This window comes from Odocoileus virginianus, chromosome 3, assembly GCF_023699985.2.
Source record: "Odocoileus virginianus isolate 20LAN1187 ecotype Illinois chromosome 3, Ovbor_1.2, whole genome shotgun sequence".
NCBI lineage: Eukaryota > Metazoa > Chordata > Mammalia > Artiodactyla > Cervidae > Odocoileus > Odocoileus virginianus.
This window is the reverse complement of record NC_069676.1, coordinates 4,294,098-4,319,018: the sequence shown is the minus strand read 5'-3', so window position 1 is coordinate 4,319,018 and position 24,921 is coordinate 4,294,098. Positions and strand designations below refer to the sequence as shown.

General features: G+C 45.6%; 1 protein-coding gene, 2 non-coding genes and 1 pseudogene across 19 annotated transcripts in view; 3 read left to right on the top strand and 1 right to left on the bottom strand.

The window, feature by feature from the left end:
• The window catches only part of PGPEP1 (pyroglutamyl-peptidase I), a 59,651-nt gene that overhangs the window by 27,788 nt on the left and 6,942 nt on the right, over positions 1 to 24,921 (top strand). For 9 of the 17 annotated variants that reach the window (XM_070461741.1, XM_070461761.1, XM_070461749.1 and 6 more), the window contains 2 exons: positions 15,846 to 15,962; positions 21,013 to 21,245. In XM_070461741.1, coding sequence (XP_070317842.1) covers positions 15,846 to 15,962; positions 21,013 to 21,245 — 350 coding nt within the window. Of the gene's footprint in view, positions 1 to 9,474; positions 9,596 to 15,845; positions 15,963 to 20,360; positions 20,470 to 21,012; positions 21,246 to 24,921 lie in introns of those variants that run through there. The other 8 variants (XM_070461753.1, XM_070461752.1, XM_070461754.1 and 5 more) reach the window with 4 other exon arrangements.
• On the top strand, positions 4,252 to 4,354 carry LOC139034527 (U6 spliceosomal RNA). The gene has a single exon (XR_011487073.1). It is a non-coding gene; the product is annotated as a U6 spliceosomal RNA (small nuclear RNA).
• Positions 7,951 to 8,023, bottom strand: TRNAW-CCA (transfer RNA tryptophan (anticodon CCA)). The gene has a single exon. It is a non-coding gene; the product is annotated as a tRNA-Trp (tRNA).
• LOC139033052 (coiled-coil-helix-coiled-coil-helix domain-containing protein 2 pseudogene) lies at positions 9,602 to 11,461 on the top strand (annotated as a pseudogene).

Sequence of the window (24,921 nt, the reverse complement as noted above, 5' to 3'; positions counted from 1 at the left end):
GAGAATTTTAAGCATTACTTTACTAGCGTGTGCTGCTGCTGCTGCTAAGTCGCTTCAATCGTGTCCGATCCTGTGCAACCCCACAGACGGCAGCCCACCAGGCTCCCCCCACCCCCGGGATTCTCCAGGCAAGAACACAGGAGTGGGTTGCCATTTCCTCCAATGCGTGAAAGTGAAATCTCTCAGTCATGTCCGACTCTTAGTGACCCAGTGGACTGCAGCCTACCAGGCTCCTCCATCCATGGGATTTTCTAGGCAAGAGTACTGTGTGTGAGATGAGTGCAGTTGTGCGTTCATTTGAGCATTCTTTGGCATTGCCTTTCCTTGGGATTGGAATGAAAACTGACCTTTTCCAGTCCTGTGGCCACTGCTGAGTTTTCCAAATTTGCTGGCATATTGAATGTAGCACTTTCACAGCATCATCTTTCAGGATTTGAAATAGCTCAACTGGAATTCCATCACCTCCACTAGCTTTGTTCGTAGTGATGCTTCCTAAGGCCCAGTTGACTTCACATTCCAGGATGTCTGGCTCTAGGTGAGTGATCACACCATTGTGATTATCTGGGTCATGAAGATCTTTTTTGTACAGTTCTTCTGTGTATTCTTGCCACCTCTTCTTAATAGCTTCTGCTTCTGTTAGGTCCATGCCATTTCTGTCCTTTATTGAGCCCATCTTTGCATGAAATGTTCCCTTGGTATCTCTAATTTTCTTGAAGAGATCTCTGGTTTTTCCTATTCTGTTGTTTTCCTCTATTTCTTTGCATTGATTGCTGAGGAAGGCTTTCTTATATCTCTCCTTGCTATTCTTTGGGACTCTGCATTCAAGCCATCTTTAACCCCATTCATTAAAAAAAATTTTATTTTTTGACAAGTTATAAGGATAGTGCAAAAAAGTCTTTTCACACCCAGACTCCCCAAATGTTAACATTATATTACATTTCTCTATATAATTAGGGGCTTCCCAAGTGGCTCAGTGGTAAAGAATTTATCTGCCTATGTAGGAGACTCAGTTTAGATCCCTGGGTTAGAAAGATCCCCTGGAGAATGAAATGGCAACCCACTCCAGTATTCTTGCTTGAAAAATTCCATGGACAGAGGAACCTGGTGGGCTACAGTCCATGGGGTCACAAAGAGTTAGATGTGACTGAGCATATAGACAGATAGGTAGGTAGATAAATATAGTTTAAAATATTTTCTTACTGCTAAGAAATTTTTTTAATTGTGGTAAAATATGTATAACATAAACTTTACCACATTAACTGTTATTAAGTGTGCAGTTCAATGGCATTAAGTATATCCACATTGTTTGCATCCATCATCATCATTCATTTCCAGAACTTTTTCATCTTCCAAACTGAAACTCCATTGCCATTAAACCCTAACTCCCCATTCTCCCCTCTCCCCATAGTCCCTGGCAACTATCATTGTACTTTCTGTCACTAAGACTCTGACTACACCAGGGACTTCATATAAGTCAGGCCATCCTGTTTTGTCCTTTTGTGTCTGGCTTATTTCATTTAGCATAATGTTTTCAAGGTTCACTCATACAGTAACATGTGTCAGAATTTCCTTCCTCTTTAAAGCTGATTAATAGTCCATTGCATGTATATACCACATTTTGCTTATCCATTAATGGGTCAGTAGACACTCGGGTTGCTTCTAAATTTTAGCTCCTGTGAGTAATACAGCTATGAACATGAATAGGGAGTATCTCTTCAAGACCCTGCTTTCAGTTTTTGTGGGCATACAGCCTGAAGTGGCATGGTTGCATCATATGATAGTTCTCTGTTTCATATTTTGAGGAACTGTCATGCTTTGTTTTATTTAGGAGTCAGTTGCAGACATGAGACCCTCTATCTTTAAATATGCCACTGTATATTTCCTAAAACACAACCTCAGCACAGTAATCGAAATCAGACTCCTTGAACCCTGATACAATTCTATAATATACAGCTCTGATTCAGATTTTGCCCACCATCCTATTAAAATTCTTCATGGTGAAAGAGAATTCTGGATTGTGCATAGGGTTCAGTTGTCCCATTTCTTTAATCCCTTGTGATCTGGGAAGTTCCTCAGTCTTCCTTTGAGTCTCACGGATGACGTTGTTGGCTAAGAACTGTTCTTGGAGAATGTCCCTTGGGGTGGTGTTTCCTCAAGACCAGACCGGAGGCTGTGTGTTTGGGGCAAGAATCCCACAGAAGTGATGTTGTGTCCTTCTTCAAGGATGGTATCAGGAGGCACTGGATACACTGATGGCTTGTTAAAGGTGAGAGCTGATGAATTTCTTCTCTGCAAAGTTACTTTCTTGCCCTTTGTAATGAAAAAGTATCCCATAGAGAGTTAGATCAAGATCACATTAGGATCTCCTGGAGGGTCTCACCTCAATCAGTTATTATTTTCCTATGATGCTTGCCAAATGATGGTTTTCTAATTCCTTCTTTCCCTCGATACTTTTTATGGCTTTCTACTGGAAGTGTATTTGTATCTGTGTGAATTCATGGGTACTGACTGTCCTCCACAGATGATAATCTCTTACTCTCTTAATTTTTAAAATTATTTTTTCTTTGACTATGCCCCGTCTTAGTTGCGGCACATGGATCTTCATTGCAGTATGCAGGATTTTTAGTTGTGGCAAACAGGATCTAGTGCCCTGACCAGGGATGGGACCTGGGCCTCCTGCGTTTGGAGCACAGAGTCTTAACTACTGGACCACCAGGGAAGTTCCTCTCTTAATTTTTTTTAAAAAATTTTATTTTATATTGGAGTGGAGTTGACTGACAATGTGTTAGTTTCAGGGGTACAGCAAACTGATTCAGTTATACACACACACACACACACACACACACACACACACATCTACTCTTTTCCAGATTCTTTTCTTACTGTCTTAATTTTGGTGTTCAGATTGTCCCAGATTTGGCCCATGGCAGCCTGGCTGTAGTTGTCTATAGTCCATGTCCCTGTCATTCCTGTGTTGCGTTAGGTCACTTCAGTCGTGTCCAACTCTTTTCAACCCCATGAACTGTAGCCCGCCAGGATCCTCTCTGTCCATAGGATTTGCCAGGCAAGAATACTGGAGTGGGTTGCCGTTTCCTTCTCCAGGGGATCATCCCCATCCAGGGACTGAACCCGTCTCATGTCTCCTACATTGGCAGGTGGGTTCTTTACCACTGGTGCCACCTGGGAAGCCCATTAATTTTGAGCACTTTCTTCTTCTTTTTTTTTTTTTTTGCACTTTCTTCTTTTTTTGGTTCCATGCTCACTTTTTGAAAAAATAGTGATTTATTTAATCTATTTTTGGCTGCACTGGGTCTTCACTGCTGCCTGCAAGTTTCTCAGTGATGGCTCCTCTTGTTGCAGAGCATGGGTTCAGTGGTTGTCACATACAGGCTTATTTGCTCTGTGGCTTGTGAATCTTCCTGGACCAGGGATTGAACCTGTGTCCCCTGCACCAGGAGAGCGGAGTCTTTAGTCACTGGACCACCAGGGAAGTCCCTGGAAATACATATTTAATTTCCCAGTAATTTCAGATTTACTGATTTCTGCCTGAGTGTCGGATGTCAGATGCTTTGTGTGCTTTTTTAGAATTGAGATATAATCACGTACCATAAATTCCACCCTCTTAAAGTGTATGATTTAGCGATTTATTAATTATAGTCACAGAGTTGTACAACCATCACCTTGATATAAGTCCAGAACATTTTCATCACTTCAAAAAAAGCCTCATACGCATTGACTATCATTCCCATTCCTCCTTTTCTTCAGGTCGCCACTCATTTATCTTCTGTCTCCATGGATTTGCCTTTTCTGGACATATCATAAAAATGGAATCATATAGGATGTGACCTTTTATGTCTCCTTTCATAACACAGCACAACATTTTTGAGATCCATTCCTGTTGTAGCTTGAATCAGTGCTTCACTCCTTTTCATGGCTGTGTAATATTTCACTGTATGGATGAGATCTTATCTTATTTATTTGTTCACTCATTGACGGCCATGTGGGTTATTTCCACCTTTTGGTTATAAGAGTAATGCTGGATGGACATTCACATACAAGTTTTTGTGTGGATGAAGGTCTTCATTTATCTTAGGTGTGTATGTTTGTATTAGCAGGGGAATTACTGGGTCATGTAGTAACTCCAGGTCCACCTTTATACTTTCCCTGCCCCATCCCTGAAATGAGCCACTTCTCCAAGAAAGCCTTCATTCTTTTAACGGATAATAGTATTTAAAAAGGGAAAGCTGGAGCTCGCTTCTGTAGCGCATGTACTAAAACTGGAACAATACAGGGAAGATTAGCATGGCCTCCACACAAGGATAACAGGCAAACTCATTAAGCATTCCGTATTTTTAGCATTGACACATACCCACTACCACGGGTAAAGTAGATGGCTAGTGGGAAGTTACCGTATAACACGGGGCGCAGCCCAGTGCTCTGTGATGACCTAGAGGGATGAGATGGGGGTGGGGTGGGGGGAGGCTAAAGAGGGAGGGGGCATGTGTATATTTATGGCCGATTCACATCGATATTTGGCAGAAACCAACACAACAGTGTAAAGCAATAATGAAATCCTCCAATTAAAAATTTTTAAAAAATCATAAAGCTGGAATCGGGGAGCTGGGTGTGCTCATTGCTGCCAGGATGTCATTGTTTCTGAGCTCTGTCAGTGGACAGAGCTGGAAAGTGGAGGTGTGTACATTCATACCCACTCACCCACCCCTGCACCTCTTTCTTTAAAAAAAAAATCACTTTTTATTTTATATTGGAGTACAGTTGATTAGGGCTTCCCTGGTGGCTCAGTGGTAAAGAATCTGCCTGGTGATGCAGAAGACGTGGGTTCGACCCCTGGGTTGGAAAGATCCCCTGGAGAAGGAAATGGCAACCCACTCCAGTGTTCTTGCTTGGGAAATCCCATAGACGGAGGAACCTGGCAGGCTAGAGTCCATAGGGTCGCAGAATTGGACACGACCGAGCAACTAAACACTACCACCACCACCAACATAGTTGATTAACTATTAGTTTCAGGTGTCCTGCAAAGTGATTCAGTTCTATATATACATATATCTATTTTTTTTCAAATTCTTTCCCCATTTAGGTTGTTATATAATATGGAGTAAAGTTCCCTGTGCTATACAGTGGGTCCTTGTTGGTTATCCATTTTAAAAACAGCAGTATTTTGAGAGCGCCCAAACTCACACCCATTTCTGTATCAAAACCCTAGAATTTGCACGGATACCTCCAAATTGGATCCAACATCACAGACATATAACTCCTTCCTCCGACAGTGTGGACCTCCCCCCCACCCCCGTGATCCCCAGTGTGTTCACTTCTTTGATCAATCCTAGAATAAATAGAAAGGAACTTCAGAATTGCTAACCCACACTTCCCCCAAAGAAAACCTACTCACTAGAATTTAGTATTTGCTGATGGTTCTTTTTGTCTTTAACTTGAGGGCAGAGTCCAAACACCATGTTCAAAAAAATTACTTCAGTTAGTTTTTATTTATTTATTTATTTTTAGTTGAAATATAGTTGATTTACAATGTTGTGTTAGTTTCTGGTGTATAGAAAAATGATAGATATATACATACAACGTTATATACATGTGTGTATTCTTTTTCAAATTATTTTCCATTATAGTTTATTGCAAGATATTGACTATGGTTCCTTGTGCTATATAGTAGGACTTTGTTGTTTGACTACTTGGGTTAGTTTTCTTTTTTTTTTAGCTTGAGTTAATTTTTAAAGGAATAACTTAAAAATACTTTTGGAAAGAGAGTGAAGTGCTTTAAATTATTTTTGAAATGTTTCTTTTATGAAAAGTATATGCACGCTGCATATAAGACAGTCGTGAAATTATGGTGGCCATGTCTTTAATAATACACAACTGATGGACTAAACACAAAGCTCCCGTCTTTAATGTAGTGTATTTTATATTAAAGTTACCCTGTAACTCACGGGTTTTGTCACCTAGTATTGTGTGTGTGTGTGTGTGTGTGTGTGTGTGTGTGTGTGTGCGCGCGCTCTTTTTCAGTCATGTCCAACTCTTTGTGACCCATGGACTGTAGCCTGCCAGGCTCCTCTGTCCTTGGAATTTCCCAGTCAGGAACACTGGAGGGGGTTGCCATTTCCTTTTCCAGGGGTTCTTCCTGACCCAGGGATCAAACCTGGTCTCCTGCACTGCAGATGGATTCTTTACTAACTGAGCCACCGGGGAAGCCCATTTACTCTGTAGATTTCGTTTCGTTTTATTTATTTATTTGGCCATGCTATGCGCCATGTGGGATCTTAGTTCCCCCTCACCCCTGCAATGGAAGCTTGGAGTCTTAACCACTGGACAGCCAGGGAAGTCCCATCCTGTGTTGATTTTAGATTTTTCCATTGAGATTGGGAGAAAAAGCAGGAAGGAATTCCAGAAAGTTCTGGAGGATTTATAATTGGAATCTAATAGTTCCCAGCTTTCAACAAATGAAGTACAGTTGGTAAAGAGCCAAATTCAAAATCTCCAATGTGGAGAGTCTGGTTCGCAGGGAACAGCTCGGACCACAGGGAATCATGTGCTAAGATCCCACAGTCAGGGAAAGAGGCCTGATGGAAGCTGTTTGTCTTCCTGATAACAAGTGCCTGAGAGTCCTTGGTGTCAGCACTTCAGCAGATGCTTTTAGTGTCCCTGCTCAGCAAGGTGACTGATACAGAATGTAGCTTCCAGTTTTTTCTTTGTCAAATTGCAATAAAATATATATAACATAAAATTTGTGGAGGAGACGATGGCGACCCACTCTTGCCTGGAAAATCCCATGGATGGCGGAGCCTGGTAGGCTGCAGTCCACGGGGTCAGGAAGAGTCGGACACGACTGAACGACTTCACTTTCACTTTTCACTTTCATGCATTGGAGAAGGAAATGGCAACCCACTCCAGTGTTCTTGCCTGGAGAATCCCAGGGACGGGGGAGCCTGGTGGGCTGCAGTCCATGGGGTCAGGAAGATTCGGACACGACTGAAGTGACTTCACTTTCACTTTTCACTTTCATGCATTGGAGAAGGAAATGGCAACCCACTCCAGTGTTCTTTCCTGGAGAATCCCAGGGATGGGGGAGCCTGGTGGGCTGCCGTCTATGGGGTCACACAGAGTCGGACACGACTGAAGCAACTTAGCAGCAGCAGCAACTTACAATTTGCCATTTGAACCGTCTGTAGGCGTACAAATCAGCGGCACTGAGTACGTTCACACTGCTGTGTAGTCGTCCTTAGCGTGGGCCTTCCAGGTGGCGCTACTGGTAAAGAGCCTGCCTGCCAAGGCAGGACACTCCAGAGACGCAGGTTTGATCTTCCCTGGTTGGGAAAGATCCCCTGGAGGAGGAAACGGTACCCCACTCCAGTATTCTTGCCTGGGAAATCCCATCGGCAGAGGAGCCTGGCAGCCTACAGTCCGTGGGGTCACAAGAGTCACACACGGCCGAGCACCACATCATCACCACCGTTCATCTCCAGAACGTTTCCATCTTCAGAACTGAAACCCTGCCCACAGTAAACACTCCTTCCCCACCTCCCCTCTCCCCGGTCTCTGACACCCACCGTTTCAAACACTTTCTGTCTCTATGAATCTGACTGCTCTGCACGCTCAGTCGCTTCAGTCACGCCTGACTCTTTACAGCCCTGTGAACTGTACTATCTATGAAGTTCTCCAGGCAGGAATACTGGGTGGGTTTCCATTTCCTACTCCAGGGGATCTTCCTGATCCAGGGACTGAACCCAGGTCTCCCTCACTGCAGGCAGATTCTTTACCGTCTGATCCACCTGGGAAGCCCTAGGTGCCTCAGATGGTAATAGGGACCTCATATAAGTGAAACCTTTCAGTTTTTGTCCTTTCGTGTCTGGCTCCTTTCATTCAGCGTAATTTTTTCTTTTTCTTCTTTCTGGCCATGCCCCATGGCATGTGGGATCCTTTTTCCCTGACCAGGATTCGAACCTGGGGCCCCTGCATTGGAAGCATGGAATCTTAACCACTGGACCACCAGAGAAGTCCCTGATTTTTTTTTTTTCAAGGAAACACATTAATGTTTTTAAATATAATTTAACATGTTTTGAGCCCTTTTCAGCACTATACCTTTCACGTGTATTGTGTTGTTATTATTTTTCCCCTATGATATTCGTACCACTGTTCATCCATCTACAGATGAAGGCACTAAAGTACCCAGAGAGTGAGTGACTTGCCTGGAATCACCCAGCTAGGATGTAGGGGTAGGGGAGGGAGAACAAACCTGGTCCCCAGGTTCTAGAGGCTCTGCCCCAGCTCCCACCCTCCACCATCTGTGCAATGAAGAGCTGCTTTTTTTTTTTCCCCTTTCTTAAAAAAAAAAATTGAGATGAACTTACATAATACAAAATTAACCCTTTTAAAGTATGCAAATCAGGGACATTAATTACATTCACCATGCTGTTCAACCACCACCTCTAATTCCAGGATGTTTTCTATCATCCAGAGAGGGAATCCTGTCCCCATTAGCAGTCACTCCCTATCCCCAGGCCACCTGGACACCACCGATCTGCTTTCTGTCCCTGTGGATTTGCCTGCTCTGGACATTTTGTATAAGTGGAATCATGTAATGTGACCTTTTGCGTCTAACTTCTTTCACACAGCATGATGTTTTCAAAGTTCATCCACCTTTTAGCTTGTGTCCGTGTTTCCTTCCTTTTCATGGCTGAGTAAAATTCCGCTGTGTGGGCGGACTATGTTTTCTTTATATCCTGTCATCCATCAATGGACACTCAGGCTCTTTCTGCCTTTCAGCTGTTGTGAATAGTGAGGCTACTTTTATTTTATTGTATTAATATTTATTTATTTATTTAGCTCTACCAAGTCTTAGCTGTGGCCCCTGGGATCTAGATCTAGTTCCTGATCAAGGATCAAATTCGGGCCCCACTGCACTGGGAATGCAGAGTCTTAGCCGCTGGACCACCAGGGAAGTCCTGAGGCTACTTTTTAAAAAAAAAAAATTATTTATTCTTAGTTGGAGGATAACTGCTTTACAATATTGTGTTGGTTTCTGCATTACGTCAGCACGGATCATCCATAGGTGTACATATGTCCCCTTCCTCTTGAACCTCCCTTCAACCTCCCGCCCCACCCCCCCCCCATCTAGATTGTCATGGAGCGCTGGTTTGAGCTCTCTGAATGCCACAGCAAACTCCCACTGGCTGGCTGTTTCACGTATGACAGTGTGTGTTCCCATGCTAGTCTTAGAATGCGTCCCACCCTCTCCTCCTCGCGCTGTGTCCACAGGTCTGTCTGTGTCTGCGTCTTCTTTGCTGCCCTGAAAGTAGGCTCCTCAGTACCGTCTTTCTAAGTCATGGAATACATACGCATTAATGTATGGTATTTGTCTTTCTCTTTCTGACTTACTTCACTCTGTATAATAGGCTCAAGGTTCATCCACCTCATTAGAACTGACCCACATGTGTTCCCTTTTAGGGCCGCGTGGTATTCCACTGTGTACATGTACCACAGCTTCTTCATCCGTTCACCTGCCGATGGATGTCTAGGCTGCTTCTGTGTCCTAGCTATTGTAAATAGTGCAGCAGTGAGCACAGGGGTACATGTGTCTTCTTCAAGTATGGTTTCCTCAGGGTGTATGACCAGCTGAGGAATTTCTGGGTCATATGGAAGAAGCTCCTTTTAGATGTGGGAAAGGATAAAAAGGAAAGAAGGGTCTTAGCCAACAGCAAGTCCAAACCCATTTACACTTAAGGAAAGCAAGGCACCCTCAGGAGTGCCAGGTACTTGCCTAGGCTCGGCTGGTTCTGTATTTGTTCTCAGCACATGCCTGAGCTGCTCACTTGTTCAGCTGACATTCACCAGCATCTGTTGTGTGCACATCCTGGGACATTGGCCTGTGGGGTCGAGAGAGCATGTAAAGCGGCCTGGGCTTCCAGAAGGTCTCGGGAGGCTGAGACATGAGGGCTGAGAAATCAACTGACTCCTCAAAGGGAGGGAAAAGCATTTTAAGCAGAAGGAACAGCCAGTGCAAAGGCCCTGAGGCAGGAGTGAGTCTGGTATATAGGCGACTGTACTGGGGGAATTGAGCAGAAGGGGGACACAGGGAGAGGAGGGCAGCATCCAGACCCCAGGGCATCGTGGGCCACCGTGGGGAGGTAAGAGTTTTATTCTGAGCGTGGCAGGAGTCACAGCAGGGAAGAAGCAGGAAAGGCACTGATATGATTTGATTTTACTTTTTAAAAAATATTTATTTATTTATTTGGCCAAGCTGGGTCCTAGTTGCAACACATGAGATCTTTCATTGTGGCATGGGAACTCTCAGCTGTGGTATGGGGGATCTAGTTCCCTGACCAGGGATCGAACCTGGATCCCCTGCATTGGGAGGCCAGAATCTTAGCCACCAGATCACCAGGGAAGTCTCATGATATGATTTTAGATTCTGCCTTGGGTTGGGAGGATCCCCTGGAGAAGGGAGTGGCAACCGACTCCAGTATTCTTGCCTGGAGAATCCCATGGACAGAGGAGGGGCAGTTCCGAAGAGGAGATGAGATTTGGTCTCCAATCAACTTGCCAAACGGAACTTGTGCCGTGCTGTGCATAGTCGTTCAGTCACGTCCGACTCTTTGCGACCCCACGGACTGTGTAGTCCACCAGACTCTTCTGTCCATGCGATTCTCCAGGCAAGAATACTGGAGTGGGCTTAGCAGTGCAGTCAGGATGCCTCGTGGAAGCCGAGGCCACACTTCCTGCGTGGCCCCTCCTGCCAGCCTCAGATGAGAGCAGCGCCCAGGCCAGTGCCCACAGCTCAGCCACCAGCAGCGGCTCCCCATCTGCCACTCCCCAGCAGCCAGGTCTGCTGGCCCAGCTGGCAACCACTGCTGCCGGCGTGGCTGGGAGTTCTGCCGTGGGCTGCACTCTGGGTCACACCATCACGGGGGGCTTCAGTGGAGGAAGCAGTGCTGAGCCCTCAAGGCCCGAATCACTTTCCAGGAGGCTCAGGGAACCCAGCCGGCACAGCTGCAGCAGAATGGCCCCTGCTTCTATGAAGTGAAACAGCTTTTAGAGTGTGCCCAGAGCCAGGGTGACCTTAAACTTTGTGAGGGTTTCGTCAAGGTGCTGAAACAGTGCAGATTGGCCAATGGATTAGCTTAATCAAAAAGTGCCAACTGAAGACATGAAAGATCACCTCTCATGACCATGTTGATTTAGCAATTAAAGTAAAATTAATAGTGAAGATAAGAAGTGTGAGACCACCTGTTAAACTTCTCCTTAATCTTTATTAGCTTTTGTGCTTCAGGATTACAGTGGAAGAGGGTATTGCCACTATATAGAAGTTCATTGAGATGGTATTGAGTTTGGGGTTGGGAAGAAGAGGCAGTTGTGGACTCTTAAATGTGCTTTTCTGATGCTATTGTTTGTGAACTAATGAGAATAAAGTGATTTTCTTTCTAAAAAAAAAAAATACTAGAGTGGATTGCCATGCCCTTCTGCAGGGAATCTTCCCAACCCAGGAATCAAACCCTGGTCTCCCTCATTTCAGGCAGATCCTTTACCATCTGAGCCACCAGGGAAGCCCAGACAAAACTTGGGTGTATCCAGTAAGCCTCAAGCAAAGTGGTCTGTGATGTCTTTTTTTGTTTTTTGTCCACACCGAGCAGTATGTGGAATCTTAGTTCCCGAACCAAAGATTGAACCCAAGCCCCCTTCAGTGGAAGCATAGGGTTTTAACCCCTGGACCTCCAGGGAAATCCCAAATCTTGTTATTTTTAATGTGTGGCCATTCAGAATAATTGCCCTGAGCTTGCAGTGTGCAGAAACAGGATGAGTATTGATAATATCATGGGAATGGGAACAGGGAGCACAGAGCTAAAACTTCCAGCTCTTCTCAGGGGTTCGATGGTGTAAGAAACAGTACAGTCAGGTAGAAATCGTGGCTGTGTGCCAGAACCACCAGGCCTGTCTCATCTCTGGATCTGCAAACCTTTAAGGAAAGTGCCCCCTGATTCCCATCTCCATAGACCAGGGAGTTGAGAGGACAAGGGAGCATGAAGAATAAAAATATTAATGACCAAGAAAAATGACTGTGCAAGAGATTACATATTTTACAAAGTTTTTTCTTTAGTGAATTTTAAAATAATTTTTATATAAAATGTAACCTCCTCGCCCCCCAGTCATCTACCCACCAGTGTCTGCAGCTCACCATGCACCAAGTTTGGGGAGCAGGCTTGCACTCTGCCCTCATCTCTCCGGCTGTGGAATTTCTTGGGGGGCCCCTCCTGATCTTACACATCACTGGGCTTGGCAAGAGGGTTGGGGTCCTAGTTCCTGGTGTTGGTATTTGAGACTCCCCCCACACCCGCCATACCCCATCTACCCCATCCAGATATCCTTTTCTCCAGGTGACCTTGATACACCCTCTTTGGGGAGCAATTTGAACTTATCTGTCAGTGAGGGGGGGCTTCCCAGGTGATGCTAGTGGTACTGTAAAGAACCTGCCTGTCAATGCAGGAGACATAAGAGACGTGGGTCCGATTCCTAGGTTGGGAGGATCCCCTGGAGGAAGGCATGGCAACCCACTCCAGTATTCTTGCCTGGAGAATCCCATGGACAGAGGAGCCTGGCGGGCTACAGTCTATGGGGTCTCAAAGAGTCGGCCATGACTGAAGTGACTTAGCACACAGCACATCAGTATGCAGAGACCTGCCTTTCCTGGACACTGTCTAGAGCAACTGCAGTCGACAGGGCAGGGAGCTGGGACAGTGTGGGTAGCAAGGTCAAGGTGACTGGAGAAGGAAATCCTGCCGCCGCTGCAGGAGATGCAAGAACTCACCTCTGGGGACTTCCCCTGGTGCTCCTGGAACCGTTCACCTCTGACTGGGGCTTGAACCTGTCGAATCAGGCTAGAACTCACGGTCTTCCAACTAAGATCACAGCACCTGGTTTAAGGACTTAATGAAGCTTGGGTTCTTGATGTCTCATCGCAGGAAGAATTCAGTGAGAGACAAAGCGAGGCAAGAAGTAGATTTATTAATATAGGATGCCTGGAAGAGATGCAGGTGGGCAAGCGAGGGAGCTCTGCCCTGAGGATGAATTGGGCTGCAATTTTAGAGTCAAAGGAGAGGGGATGGGGAAGACTGTCTCCCTCGAGTAGACGTGGGGCTTACATCACTAGCTCTTCCTTCATTTCGGGCGGGAGAACATCTGACCCTCTGAGGTCAACTCAGAACATTGTGATGCTTGTTCAAATCAGTGAAGGGCGGTGGGGCTTCCCAGGTGGCACTCAGCTCAGTTCAGTCGCTCAGTCGGGTCTCCCCGTCCATCACCAACTCCCAGGTGGCGCTAGTGGTAAAGAATCCGCCTACCAATGCCGGAGACTCCAGAGACACGCGTTCAGTCCCTGGGTAAGGAAAATTCCCTGGAGGAGGAAATAGCAACCTGCTTCGGTATTCTTGCCTGGAAAATTCCGTGGGCAGGGGGGCCTGGCGGGCAACAGTCCATGGGGTCACAGAGTCGGACGTGACTGAGCATATATACATACATAAGAGGGTGGTGACATTTTTCTTCCACCTAATGGCCTCGGGCGTATCTCATGCTTTTATTTTTGGCTTTATAGTTAAGCATGCTGTTTCATTCCACAACATTCCAATAGCTTACATGAGTGATCATTAACTTACAGTAATCTCCCAAAAGTTCCTAGGGTTCCCTCTCTACTCTATCCATAGTCCCCTCCTGGAACTTCCATAGTCACCTGTATAACTATCCTATTCTGTCCCTATCAGTCCAGTGGTTAGGACTCCACACTTCCACTGCCATGGGCCTGGGTTCGATTCCTAGTCGGAGAACTAAGATCTCAGAAGCCATGTGGCATGGCAAAAAAACCCCAAAAACCATAAAAACTCACCTCTAGTGAATCCCACAAGTGTTAAGTATCCAACTCTTTGTGACACTTTGGATCATAGCCCACCAGGCTCCTCTGTCCATGGAATTCTCCAGGCAAGAATATTGGAGTGGGTTGCCACCCCCTTCTCCGGGGAAATTTTCTGGGTCTGCTATGCGCTGGGCCCTGTGCCAATCTCGAGGAAGAAGCCCAGTCATGAGCACGCCACACTGAGATCTGAAGAAAACCCCTATGTTTCCCCAGAAAAGTACACCTGTGGTGGCCCATCAATAGCCCGCTTTTCCAGATATGTATTTGTTTGCATGCGTGCGTACTCAGTCATGCCTGACTCTTTGCAACCCCATGGACTTCAGCCCACCAGGCTCCTCTGTCTGTGGGATTCTCCAGGCGAGAATACTGGAGTGGGTTGCCATTTCCTCCTCCAGGGGACTTTCCCGACCCAGGGAGCGAAACTGCATCTCTTGTGCCTTCTGAATTGGCAGGTGGACTCTTTACCACTGAGCTAACCTGGAAAGCCCCATTTATTTATGTAAATATATGTATATAATATATGTATATCCATATGTGTATATATGCATATAGATTTTTTCCACTATTGGTTGTTACAAGATATTGAATATAGTTTCCTGTGCTATACAGTAGGTCCTTATTGTTTGCCTGTTTAATATATAGTAGTTTGTGTATGTTAATCCCAAACTCCTAATTTATCTTTTTCCTTGACCCCCCCATCCCCTTTGGTAACCAAAAGTTTTTATCTATGTTCGTGAGTCTGTTTCTGTTTTGTAAATAAGTTCATTTGTGTCATTTCTTTTTAGAGTCCAGATAAGCGATAAGATCACATCACTTATATCATACAATATTTGTATTTCTCTGTCTGGCTTACTTCACTTAACATGGTAATCTCTAGGTCCATCTACATTGCTGCAAATGATGTTATTTTATTCTTTTTTATGGCTGGTTAGTATTCCGTATATATACATATATAAATACACATGTCTTCTTTATCCATTCATCTCATGATGGACATTTAGATAGTTTCTATGTCTTAGCTATAGTGAATAGTGCTGCTATGAACATTGGGGTCATCACAGCCCATTTTTGTTTATAATCCATGATGTTCTTACACCTCTTCATTCCTGAGATGGTTAGAGACTCTCTAATGAGTTGGGTCCATCTGTAGATATGTTGGACCCTGATATGTACCATGCACCAAGATCATAAATAATTCTTACAGGTATAACAAAGGAAGACCATAATAACAAACAGTAAAAATAATAGTAGTAATGGCAGCCAATATTATCTGAGCACTTATCATATACTAAGCATTGCAGCATTGCTTGAAACTCTTCAGTGTGAATTAGTTCCTTAAATTATTACAGCTACCTGCTGAAGTAAATACATCATTACCCCCATTTTACAGATGAGAGAACTGAGTCAAAGAGAGGTTAAGTGACTTCCCCAGGGTCACACATGTGCTTAGTCACTTCAGTCCTGTCTGACTCTTCACGACCCCATGGCCTGCTAAGCTCCTCTGTCCATGGGATTCTCCAGGCAAGAATACTGGAGTGGGTTGCCATGCCCTCCTCCAGGGGAATCTTCCTGACCCGGGGATTGAACCTGCGTCTCTTGAGTCTCCTGCATTGGCAGGCAGGTTCTTTACCACTAACGCCACCTGGGAAGCCCAAGGTCACACAGGGAGGGTTCAAATCCAGGAGCCTATCCTCAGAGGCCACAGCACCGTGCTGCCGCCCACAGAGATGCTGAGAGAATGGGTGGAGAAGGGGCTGAGGGAGGAGCTTTGGGGTGGATGGCACAGGTGCCTTCCTGCTCTGCCGTGAGTCAGAAGCCCTGCTTGTTTTCTGAGGACAGGTCAGCTTACCCCCAGAGATTGTGTTATCCCTGCAGCCCAGACCTAAGACCACAGCATGTCCTCTGCTTTTGCTTCCAGGAGCTGGAGAAGCTAGGGCTTGGGGACAGCGTGGATCTGCATGTGTATGAGATTCCAGTGGAGTATCAGACAGTCCAGAGGCTCATCCCTGCCTTGTGGGAGAAGCACAGTCCCCAGGTAAGCAGGGCAACGGTGAGTGGGGTAAAGGTAGGTGCTTCCCTATCAGGATCTGCGGCTGGTTGCCCCAGGAATGGATGGTTTGTGTGGCTTTATTTCTGTTCTGATCACATGGTTGATGGCCACAGCCTTATCCCCCCAAGTGCCACACTTTTCTGGGTTACCCTTGGAAGTGAGAGAGGAAAGCAAACATCTGAAACTTCACAGAGGCTGATTCTGTCCCACTAGAGTTCTGTATCAGTCATAACATGTTCCGTTATAAGTGACAGTCAAAACATACCTCAACCCAGCTTGAGCATCAACATTTGTGTGCTTCAGGTATAGCTTGATCCAGGTGCTCACCCAGTGTCATCAGCCTCCTCTCTTGACCACTCATCTTTGCTTTGCACTTTGCTTTTGTTTTGGCAATGATAGGTGGCTGCTGACTGATATCCTCCCAACTCAGCCCCTCAGCAAATAGAGAACACCTGTCCTCCAAATAATTCCCCAAAGTCTATAGCTGATTCTCATTGGCCAGCTTGGGTCACAGTCCAGTCCCTGAGTCAGTCACTATGGCTGGGGAAGAAGGAATGCTGTAATTTGTGAAGCCTGGATCCCACATGCCCACTCTGGTGGCCAGGGGATGGTGTCACCTCTCCCCAAACCTCCTAGAATGAGCAGGAGTCAGGGGAGGGAGTGGTGTTTCACAAAGGGAGAATGGCTGTGGGAGGGAGCTGTGGTTTTTTAACCAGATGTGATGGACTGGAGGCCGGACAGGCAGGGATCACACCCTCCTACCAGAGGTAGTTGTGGCCCAGCCAAGACCTTGGGCACGAACTGTGTGGAAACTTGGCTGGTATTTCTGACAAGTGAGGTCCCAGTCTCCTATGGGGGCCCCAGTTTTTCACTCTAGCCTGTTATTTCAGATTCTCCTGGGCTGGCTCGAGGCATCTTGCTTTCTAAGGAGCCCTCTCAAGTGGAATTTGCCTGTTTTTACAGAGGGGGGCCTGGAGGCTTAGCAAGAATTGGCTGAAGTTTCTTTGAGTGAGCTTTTTCCTCTACTGTGTCTAGGCATCCCTGCCTTATTCTAGTTAAAAAGAAAACCTCATGCATGAAAATGTTTTTAGGAAACTTCGCACCATACAGAAAGGCTTCCGCATGCCTCAGTTTCCTTCTGTGACAGGTGGAAATAATAATAGTCAAGATTCAACCCAGCACAGATCAAAAATATTTTTAAAAAAATTCCAGGGAATTTCCTGGTAATCCAGGGGTTAGGACTCTATGCTTCTACACCCTGGGTTCCATCCCTGGTTGAGGAACTAAGATCCTACAAGCAATGCAGGGCAGGGAAAAAAAAAAAAAAAATCCTGAAAGTTCCAAAAAGCAAAATTTGAATTTCCTTGAGCAGGCAAGCTATTTATTTACATAGCATTTACATTCTGTTAGGTATTATAAGTAATCTGGAGGTGATTTCATGACTATAGGAAGATGTGAGTAGGTTATGCAAATACTAGGCCATTTTAGATAAGGAACTCGAGCACCCCCAGATTTTGGTATCCAAGGGAGAAGAGGGGACTTGGAAGCTATCACCGGCAGATACCAAGCCAAGGAGTGACTAGCACTGAAATTCTACCACCCAGTTCAGTGTGTGTACGGGATTATCCGCACACCGTGAAATTCCTGGACAGCAGCTGGAGTCCTCCCTTTCAGCTCAGTTCCCACACTCCGGGACTTCCCTGGCTCTCTAAGTGGCGAAGACTCCGCCCTTCCACCACGGGGAGTGTGGGTTAGATGCCTGGTTAGAGAACTCAGCCCACATGCCTCGGGTGTGGCCAAAAACATAAAAAATAAAAAGACTAAAATTCCACAGGTTAAGGACTGCCCTCCAGATTCCAATCTTTTTTTTTTTTAAGTTGAAGTACAGTTGACTGACAATGTTGTGTTAATTTCTGCTGTATAGCAAAGTGATTCAGTTATATACACACACACAGACACACACATTCTTTTTAAAGCTATTTTCCATTATGGTTTATTATAGGTTATTGACTAGAGACCTTGTTGTTTATCCATTTTATATAGAATAGTTTGCAGATGGTAGTCTTAAGTCCAGGTTGTTACCTGTCCAATTGGCTATAAATCAGATCCCTTCTTTGGGTTCAATTAATTTTGCTGAAGCGGCTCACTACTCAGGAACCCATTTACTCACTGGACTACCAGTTTATCATAAGAGCACGTAACTCAGGAATAACCACTCAGATGAAAGAGATGCAGAGGGCCAAGTATGGGCGGAGGTGTGTAGAGCTTCCACGCCCTCTCTGAGTGCCCACTCTCCCCAGATCTTCATTTGTTCCCTGATTTAGCAGCTCTCCCAACCCTGTTGTTTAAGGGTTTTATGTAGGCACGACTGATTAATTACTTGGCCACTGACATCTGGACTCTGTGTCCGGGCCCTCTCCCTTCCCCTGAGGTGGGGGAGGACAGGGGTTGGAGTTCAAGGTTTCAGTGTTCTAATCAGGTAGCTGGTTCCCCTGGCAACCAGCCCCCATTCTAAGGTGCTTTCCGGAAGTTCTCTCACTGGACTTGCTCGGTGGCTCAGTGGATAGGAGTCTGCCTGCCAGTGCAGGGACATGGGTTCGATCCCTGGTCCGGGAAGATTTCACAGGCGGCAGAGCAGCTGGTCTCGTGCGCCTAGAGCCTGTGCCCACAAGAGAAGCCGCTGCAAGAGGCCTGAGCACTGCAACCAGAGGGTAGCCCCGCTCTCCGCAATTAGAGAGAAAGCCCACAGCAATGAAGATCCAGCGCAACCAGAAATAAATTTTAGAAATATTTTTTAATTACCTCATTCACAAAACAGGGGATTTCCTTGGCAGTCCAGTGGTTAAGATTCTGCACTTCCCTTGCAGGAGGCATGGGTTTGATCCCTGGTTGGGAAACTAAGATCTCGATGCCACGCGACCCCAAGAAAAACACAACAGGACACCTTTATTGTTTTCATCACTTGGGGAACTCTAGGGGTTTTAAGAGCTCTGTGCCTGAAATAGTGAACTAAGAACAAATAAATATTTCTTTTTTTAAGATTTTTTTGGATGTAGACCATTTTTTAAAAGCTTTATTGAATTTTTTACAATATGGTTTCTGTTTCATGCTGGGCTTTTTGGCCACAAGGCATGTAGGATCTTAGCTCCCCAAACAGGGATCAAACCCGCACCCCCTGTGTTGGGAGGTGAAGTCTTAACCACTGGATCGCTTGGGAAATCCCTATATTTCTTATTACAGATCAGAATATCACCAGTACCAACATCCTGAGTTTGTGGTGGTGATGAGGGAGATGAGGCCAGAAGGGTGATAAAGGGTTCCTTAGCCCACCCCAGGATTTCTCAGCCTCGCTGGGGCAGAGCCTTCCCTGTGGTGGGCACTGTAAAGGGGGCTAAGCAGCATGCCTGGCCACCCCCCATTAGGTGCCAAGAGCTCTCTGTCTCCAGTCTGATACCCCATATTGTCTCTAGATATTGCCAAACCCCTGGTTGAGACCTCCTGGCCTACAGCAGGCTCTCAATAATGGGTGACTGGGACCATGGTTATTGTCATCACTCACATCTTCACACAGATGCACCTGCATATACAAATCTGCACCCCCCCCCCCACAAGTACGTTTAAGCAGTGTACTTCATTAGGGCTTTCCAGGTGATGCAGTGGTACAGAATCCACCCGTAGTGCAGGAGATGCAAGAGATGAGGGTTTGATTCCTGGGTCGGGTAGATCCCCTGGAGTCGAAAACGGCAACCCACTCCAGTATTCTTGCCTGGAAAATTCCACGGACAGAGGAGCCTGGTGGGCTACAATCTATGGGGTTGGACGCCACTCAGGCACTGAGCATGCGCTACATGGATTAGCGTGACTGCTGGAACAGTTGACTGCCAACGAGATATCTTAAAACAACAGAAATTTATCTGTACACAGCCCTGGAGGGCAGAAGTCCACAGTCACAGTGGAGCTGTGGCTCTCTCCAGAGCCTCTACGGGAGGGTCCTGGCTGTCCCTTCCAGCTCCTGGGGGCTCCAAGCCTTCCTTGGCGTGTGACTGCGTCGCTCTATCCTCTGCCACTGTCCTCACAGGACTTTCTCCTTCCCTCTTCCTCTGTCCCTCCTCTGTGTGTCTTTTTAAAGGGCATTTGTCCATGGATTTTGGGTCTATCCAGATAATCCAGGAGGACTTCATCTTGAGATCCTTTACTTAATTGCATCTGGCATGACCCTTTTCCCAAAAAGGTCCCAGTCACAGTTTCTAGGTGTTAGCACAGGGACATACCTTTTCCGTGTGTGTGTGTGTGTGTGTGTGTGTGTGTGTGTGTGTGTGATGGTGGCAGAGTCACCATTTGGCCCTATAAACTACAGCTGCTTGTTTGTTTTTACGTTCACAGGAGATCACTGTGTTATCTGGTGCTACTGGTTTATGGAGGACCAGGTAACAGCCTTAGTGCCAGGCATCCAGTAGCAGATAAAGCAGCCCAGGAGCTTTTAATCACACAGGTCATTAAAAATTCTCCCTCAACATTATTTTAATAGCTGGGTAATATTTAGTAATTAATATAACCATTTTTCTATTATTGGGCTTGCTATTCATTTCCATGTTTTTTTTTCTTATTTTTATAAATTACATTGAAGTGACCATTGGCAGATTATTATCTCTTTGATTATTTTTAGGTTAGAAATTATACCTTGCCTTTTGCATCTGGCAATATGTCTTGAAGATTATTCCATACAAAATTGCCTTGACCATAGTAGCTCATAATTTATTTAGTCAACCCCCCTCCCCATGAATGGCCAGTTATATTGTTTCCAGTATTGTAATGACAAAGCTCCTATGAACATCTTGGCATATTTCACACTCTTGCATGTTTCACCTAGCACACCTTTCTGTAAGAGTGATTGCAGGATCTATTCCAGCAGCAAGATGTCAGAAAGCACATAACTACCAGCAGTGCTCTGTGAGGATACTGTCCCCTCCTTGGCCTGGGGGGATGCCCCAGTCCCACGACCAGACCTCATTAAGCTGTACCCATCTGTCTGCAGCTGGTGGTGCACGTAGGCGTGTCAGGCATGGCAACCGCAGTCACGCTGGAGAAGTGTGGACACAACAAGGGTTACAAGGGCCTGGACAACTGCCGATTCTGCCCCGGCTCCCACTGCTGTGTGGAGGACGGGCCTGAGAGCATTGACTCCATCATCGACATGGATGCTGTATGTGAGAGGGTCACTACACTGGGCTTAGATGTGTCAGTGACCATTTCACAAGATGCAGGCAGGTAAGGCACCATGGGGCCCCTGTGGTGTAGGTTGAATGGGGTTTCCCTCCTATCAGCCCAGGCTGAGTGTTGAATAAGCCAAGTGTGTTTGACTGTGACCTCTTTGGGCCAAGTGCTAACTTATTTATTTATTTATTTACTTTTGAAAAGGTCATTGATTTATCACTTGATGGACTATTTATTTATTTTTAATTTTTTTTAAATTGTGGAAGTGTGATAACACATTTACAGGAGACTTGGAGGATACAGAACAAGGTTACATATAATTCTACTATGTGTTAGTCACTCATTCGTGTCCGACTCTTTGGGATCTCATGGACTGTAGCCCGCCAGGCACCTTTGTCCATGGAATTCTCCAGGCAACAATACTGGAGTGGGTTGCCATTCCCTTCTCCAGTGGATCTTCCCAATCAAAGGATCAAACCCAGGTCTTGCATTGCAGGCAGATTCTTTACTAACTGAGCCACTAGAGAAGCCCAGTTCCTCTATATATTACAATTATTTTTAAGTAGATAATTTAAGATTTTTAGTTGGAATTTCAATATCAAATCTTCAAAAATTAATAGAATGAATATACAGAGAAGTAGAAGGATATAATAGACCTGAAAAGCACTGTGAACCAATTCAGCATAATTAAGATTTATACAATTTTCACAGAGCAGTAGGAAACAAATTCTATTTAAGTTCGCATAGACTGTAAACTCGGAGACATTGGAACATATCCAGGGACATAAAACAAGGTACAAAAATTTCGTGGTCTAAAGATATTAAAATCAAAGCACGGACTACTTAAATAGTATGGTTGAGAAGAGTCTGACATGACTGAAATGACTCAGTCATGCCCAACTCTCTGTGACCCCCTGGACTGAAGCCCTCAAGGCTCCTCCACCCATGGGATTCTCCAGGCAAGATTACTGGGGTGGGTTGCCACGGCCTCCTCCAGCTTTCTTCCTGACCCAGGGATCAAACAGCATCTCTTAGTGCATTGACAGGTAGATTCTTTGCCACTAAGCCACCAGGCAAGCCCAGCACACACACATAATATTTTACACAGTAAACTTTACATAGGATTTCACAGTATATAATTCTCAACATGCATAAGGCACACAGCTAAGTATATATTCATAACAGGTCCCATCTGCGACTCATGTGTGGCTCTGCCCACTTTTCCCACCCCGGGCCCCTTGCATCTCCTGGCCGTGGCTCCGGCTGCCTCCCTGCTGTTCCTCCTGCCACCTCTGCTCCAACCCTGACGGTCCTTCTCCCCTGAGAAGTCACTTTCTATATTAGTTTCCTGTGGCTGCTGTAACCAATCACCATGTTGGTGGCTTAGAACAACAAACATTTATTCTCTCCCGGTTTGGGGGCTAGAAGTTCAAAGTCAAGGTGTCAGCAGGGCTGGCTCCTTCTGGAGGGCCTGAGGGGGAGTCTCAGACCCTCTCCTGGCTTCTGGTGGCCTCTGACAACCCTGAATGTTCCATGGCTTGAGATACTTTACCCCAAATCGCTGCCTCCATCGCGACATGGCTTCCTCCTGGTATGTGTCTTCACGTGGCCTTCTTACAAGGACACCAGTCATTGGATATAAGATATAAGGTCACCAGTGTGACTTCATCTTAACCAATTATGTCTGCAAAACTCTGTCTCCAAATCAGGTCACATTTTGATGTTCTAGGTGAACAGAAATTTGGAGGAGAAACAACTAGCCAGCCTATTAGAAAGTCTTTTACTAATTTAAGGCAGATGAAGTCCCTAACTTGCTTAATTCTTCCTGCAGTTCCCACTGCGCCTCAAATAGAATCCCAGCTCTCCGCCATCCCCAGGCCCGTGTGCTCTGGCCCCTGTCCACCTCTGCAGGCTTCTCTGCCTGTAGCCTCCCCTCACCCATTGCCTTCCACACCCACAGCCCACTGTCCTCCTGCTCCTCTCACGCCCCAGGCTCACTGTAGCCTCAGGGCCTTTGCACATGCTCTGCCTCTGCTCAGAACTCACTTTCCGCTGATAAGACTGTTTCAGGTCTTAACTCCGCGTGCTGGCTGTTTGGGAAGGCCTCCCTGCCTCCCAGACCCCTCTGTTCTGTGCCCTCTCAACACTAAGTGCCTCAGTTTCTCAACACTGTGCACACCTCAGCAGCCCAAAGGCAGCAGGCAGCAAATTCAGTTGATGGAATGAAGAAGTAACTGAATTTACCATCTGTCTTTTTTTTTCTTTTTTTAATTGAAGTGTAGTTGACGTACAATATTATACATTACAGATGTACAGTACAGTGATTCACAATTTTAAAGGTGTATATACTCCATTTATAGTTATTATAAAATATTGGCTATATTCCCTGTGTTGTACAATATACCCTCTATTCTTTAGCTTATTTTATACCTAATAGCTTGTACCTCTTAATTCCCTACTCTTGCATTGTCCTTCCCCTCTCCCAGTCTTTTTTTAAAACTGACCTTTTTTTTTTTTTGACTGGGCCACACACATTGCGGGCCCTGTCAGTGAAAGCCTGGAACCCTAACCACTAGGCCACCAGGAAACTCTCCTGAAGCTAATTTTAAGTTACTCGGATAATTCTGAAATATATTTTCATGTGTTCCCGTTGTGAAAAATTCCCTTGACCTCTCTCTCTCCCCGCCTCATTCCCTGCCAGGGAGCCCTCTGTTAAATCAGAGACTTAAATTGTGACACTTCCTTCTTAGCCACACATGTTTCTATACAGTATAGGACACTTCGTGTGCTGCTTTTGCATTTTGTTCTGTTTCGCTTTGCTTTTATGATGGTGAGGTTATATGGTGTGGGTTTCATGAGAGTTCTCTTCCTTGGCCTCCCCTGTGGGCATGTGCTAGGGATCTTGAGTTCTGCCTTCCTGTGGATCCACCACATGCCTTGTAAACCACTGCGTGGTATCCCGCTGTGCAGACGAACCAGTTTATTAAGTCACTCCTCTGTCAGTGGACGGCTTCCCTGTGGCTCAGCTGGTAAGGAATCCGCCTGCAATATGCAAGGCCCAGGTTCGATCCCTGGGTTGGGAAGATCCCCTGGAGAAGGGAAAGGCTGCCCACTCCAGTGTTCTGGCCTGGAGAGTCCATGGATTGCGTAGTCCGTGGGCCGCAGAGAGTCGGACACGACTGAGCCCCTTTCACACTCACTGTCAGTGGACATTAGGTGGTATCTTATTCTATTAGGCCTCTATAACCAAAAGAACCCAACTGGGTAGCTTGTAAACAACAGAACGTCATCGCTTATGATTCTGGAGCCAGGGAAGTCCAAGATCAAGGCGGCAGCCCGGTGGCATTCTGACGGGGCCTTCCTGCAGGGCGCAGACTGCCGACTGGCTATGTCCCCCACGGGGGGCGAGGGGCTTGGGAGGGGACCACCAGTGTTCCATTCTAGCCGTTTGCTTCCTGTTTTTCTGTTTTTACACATCATGCTGCAGAAATACCTTGTTCATCGTTCCTCTGCTCTGGTGCACATGGTACCTGAGATAGATTCTAAAAACTTGAAACATCAGGTCATAAACTCTGTGCATTTGTAATTTTTTAAAAATTATTTTATTTTTTAAAATAAATAAATTTTTAAAAATAATTTTTAATTATTTTTTACTTTTTTTTATTGATAGTTCTAAATACCTTTATTTTTTCTGTAAAGGGACACCAGTGCTCAGTAATTAGTTTCAGTA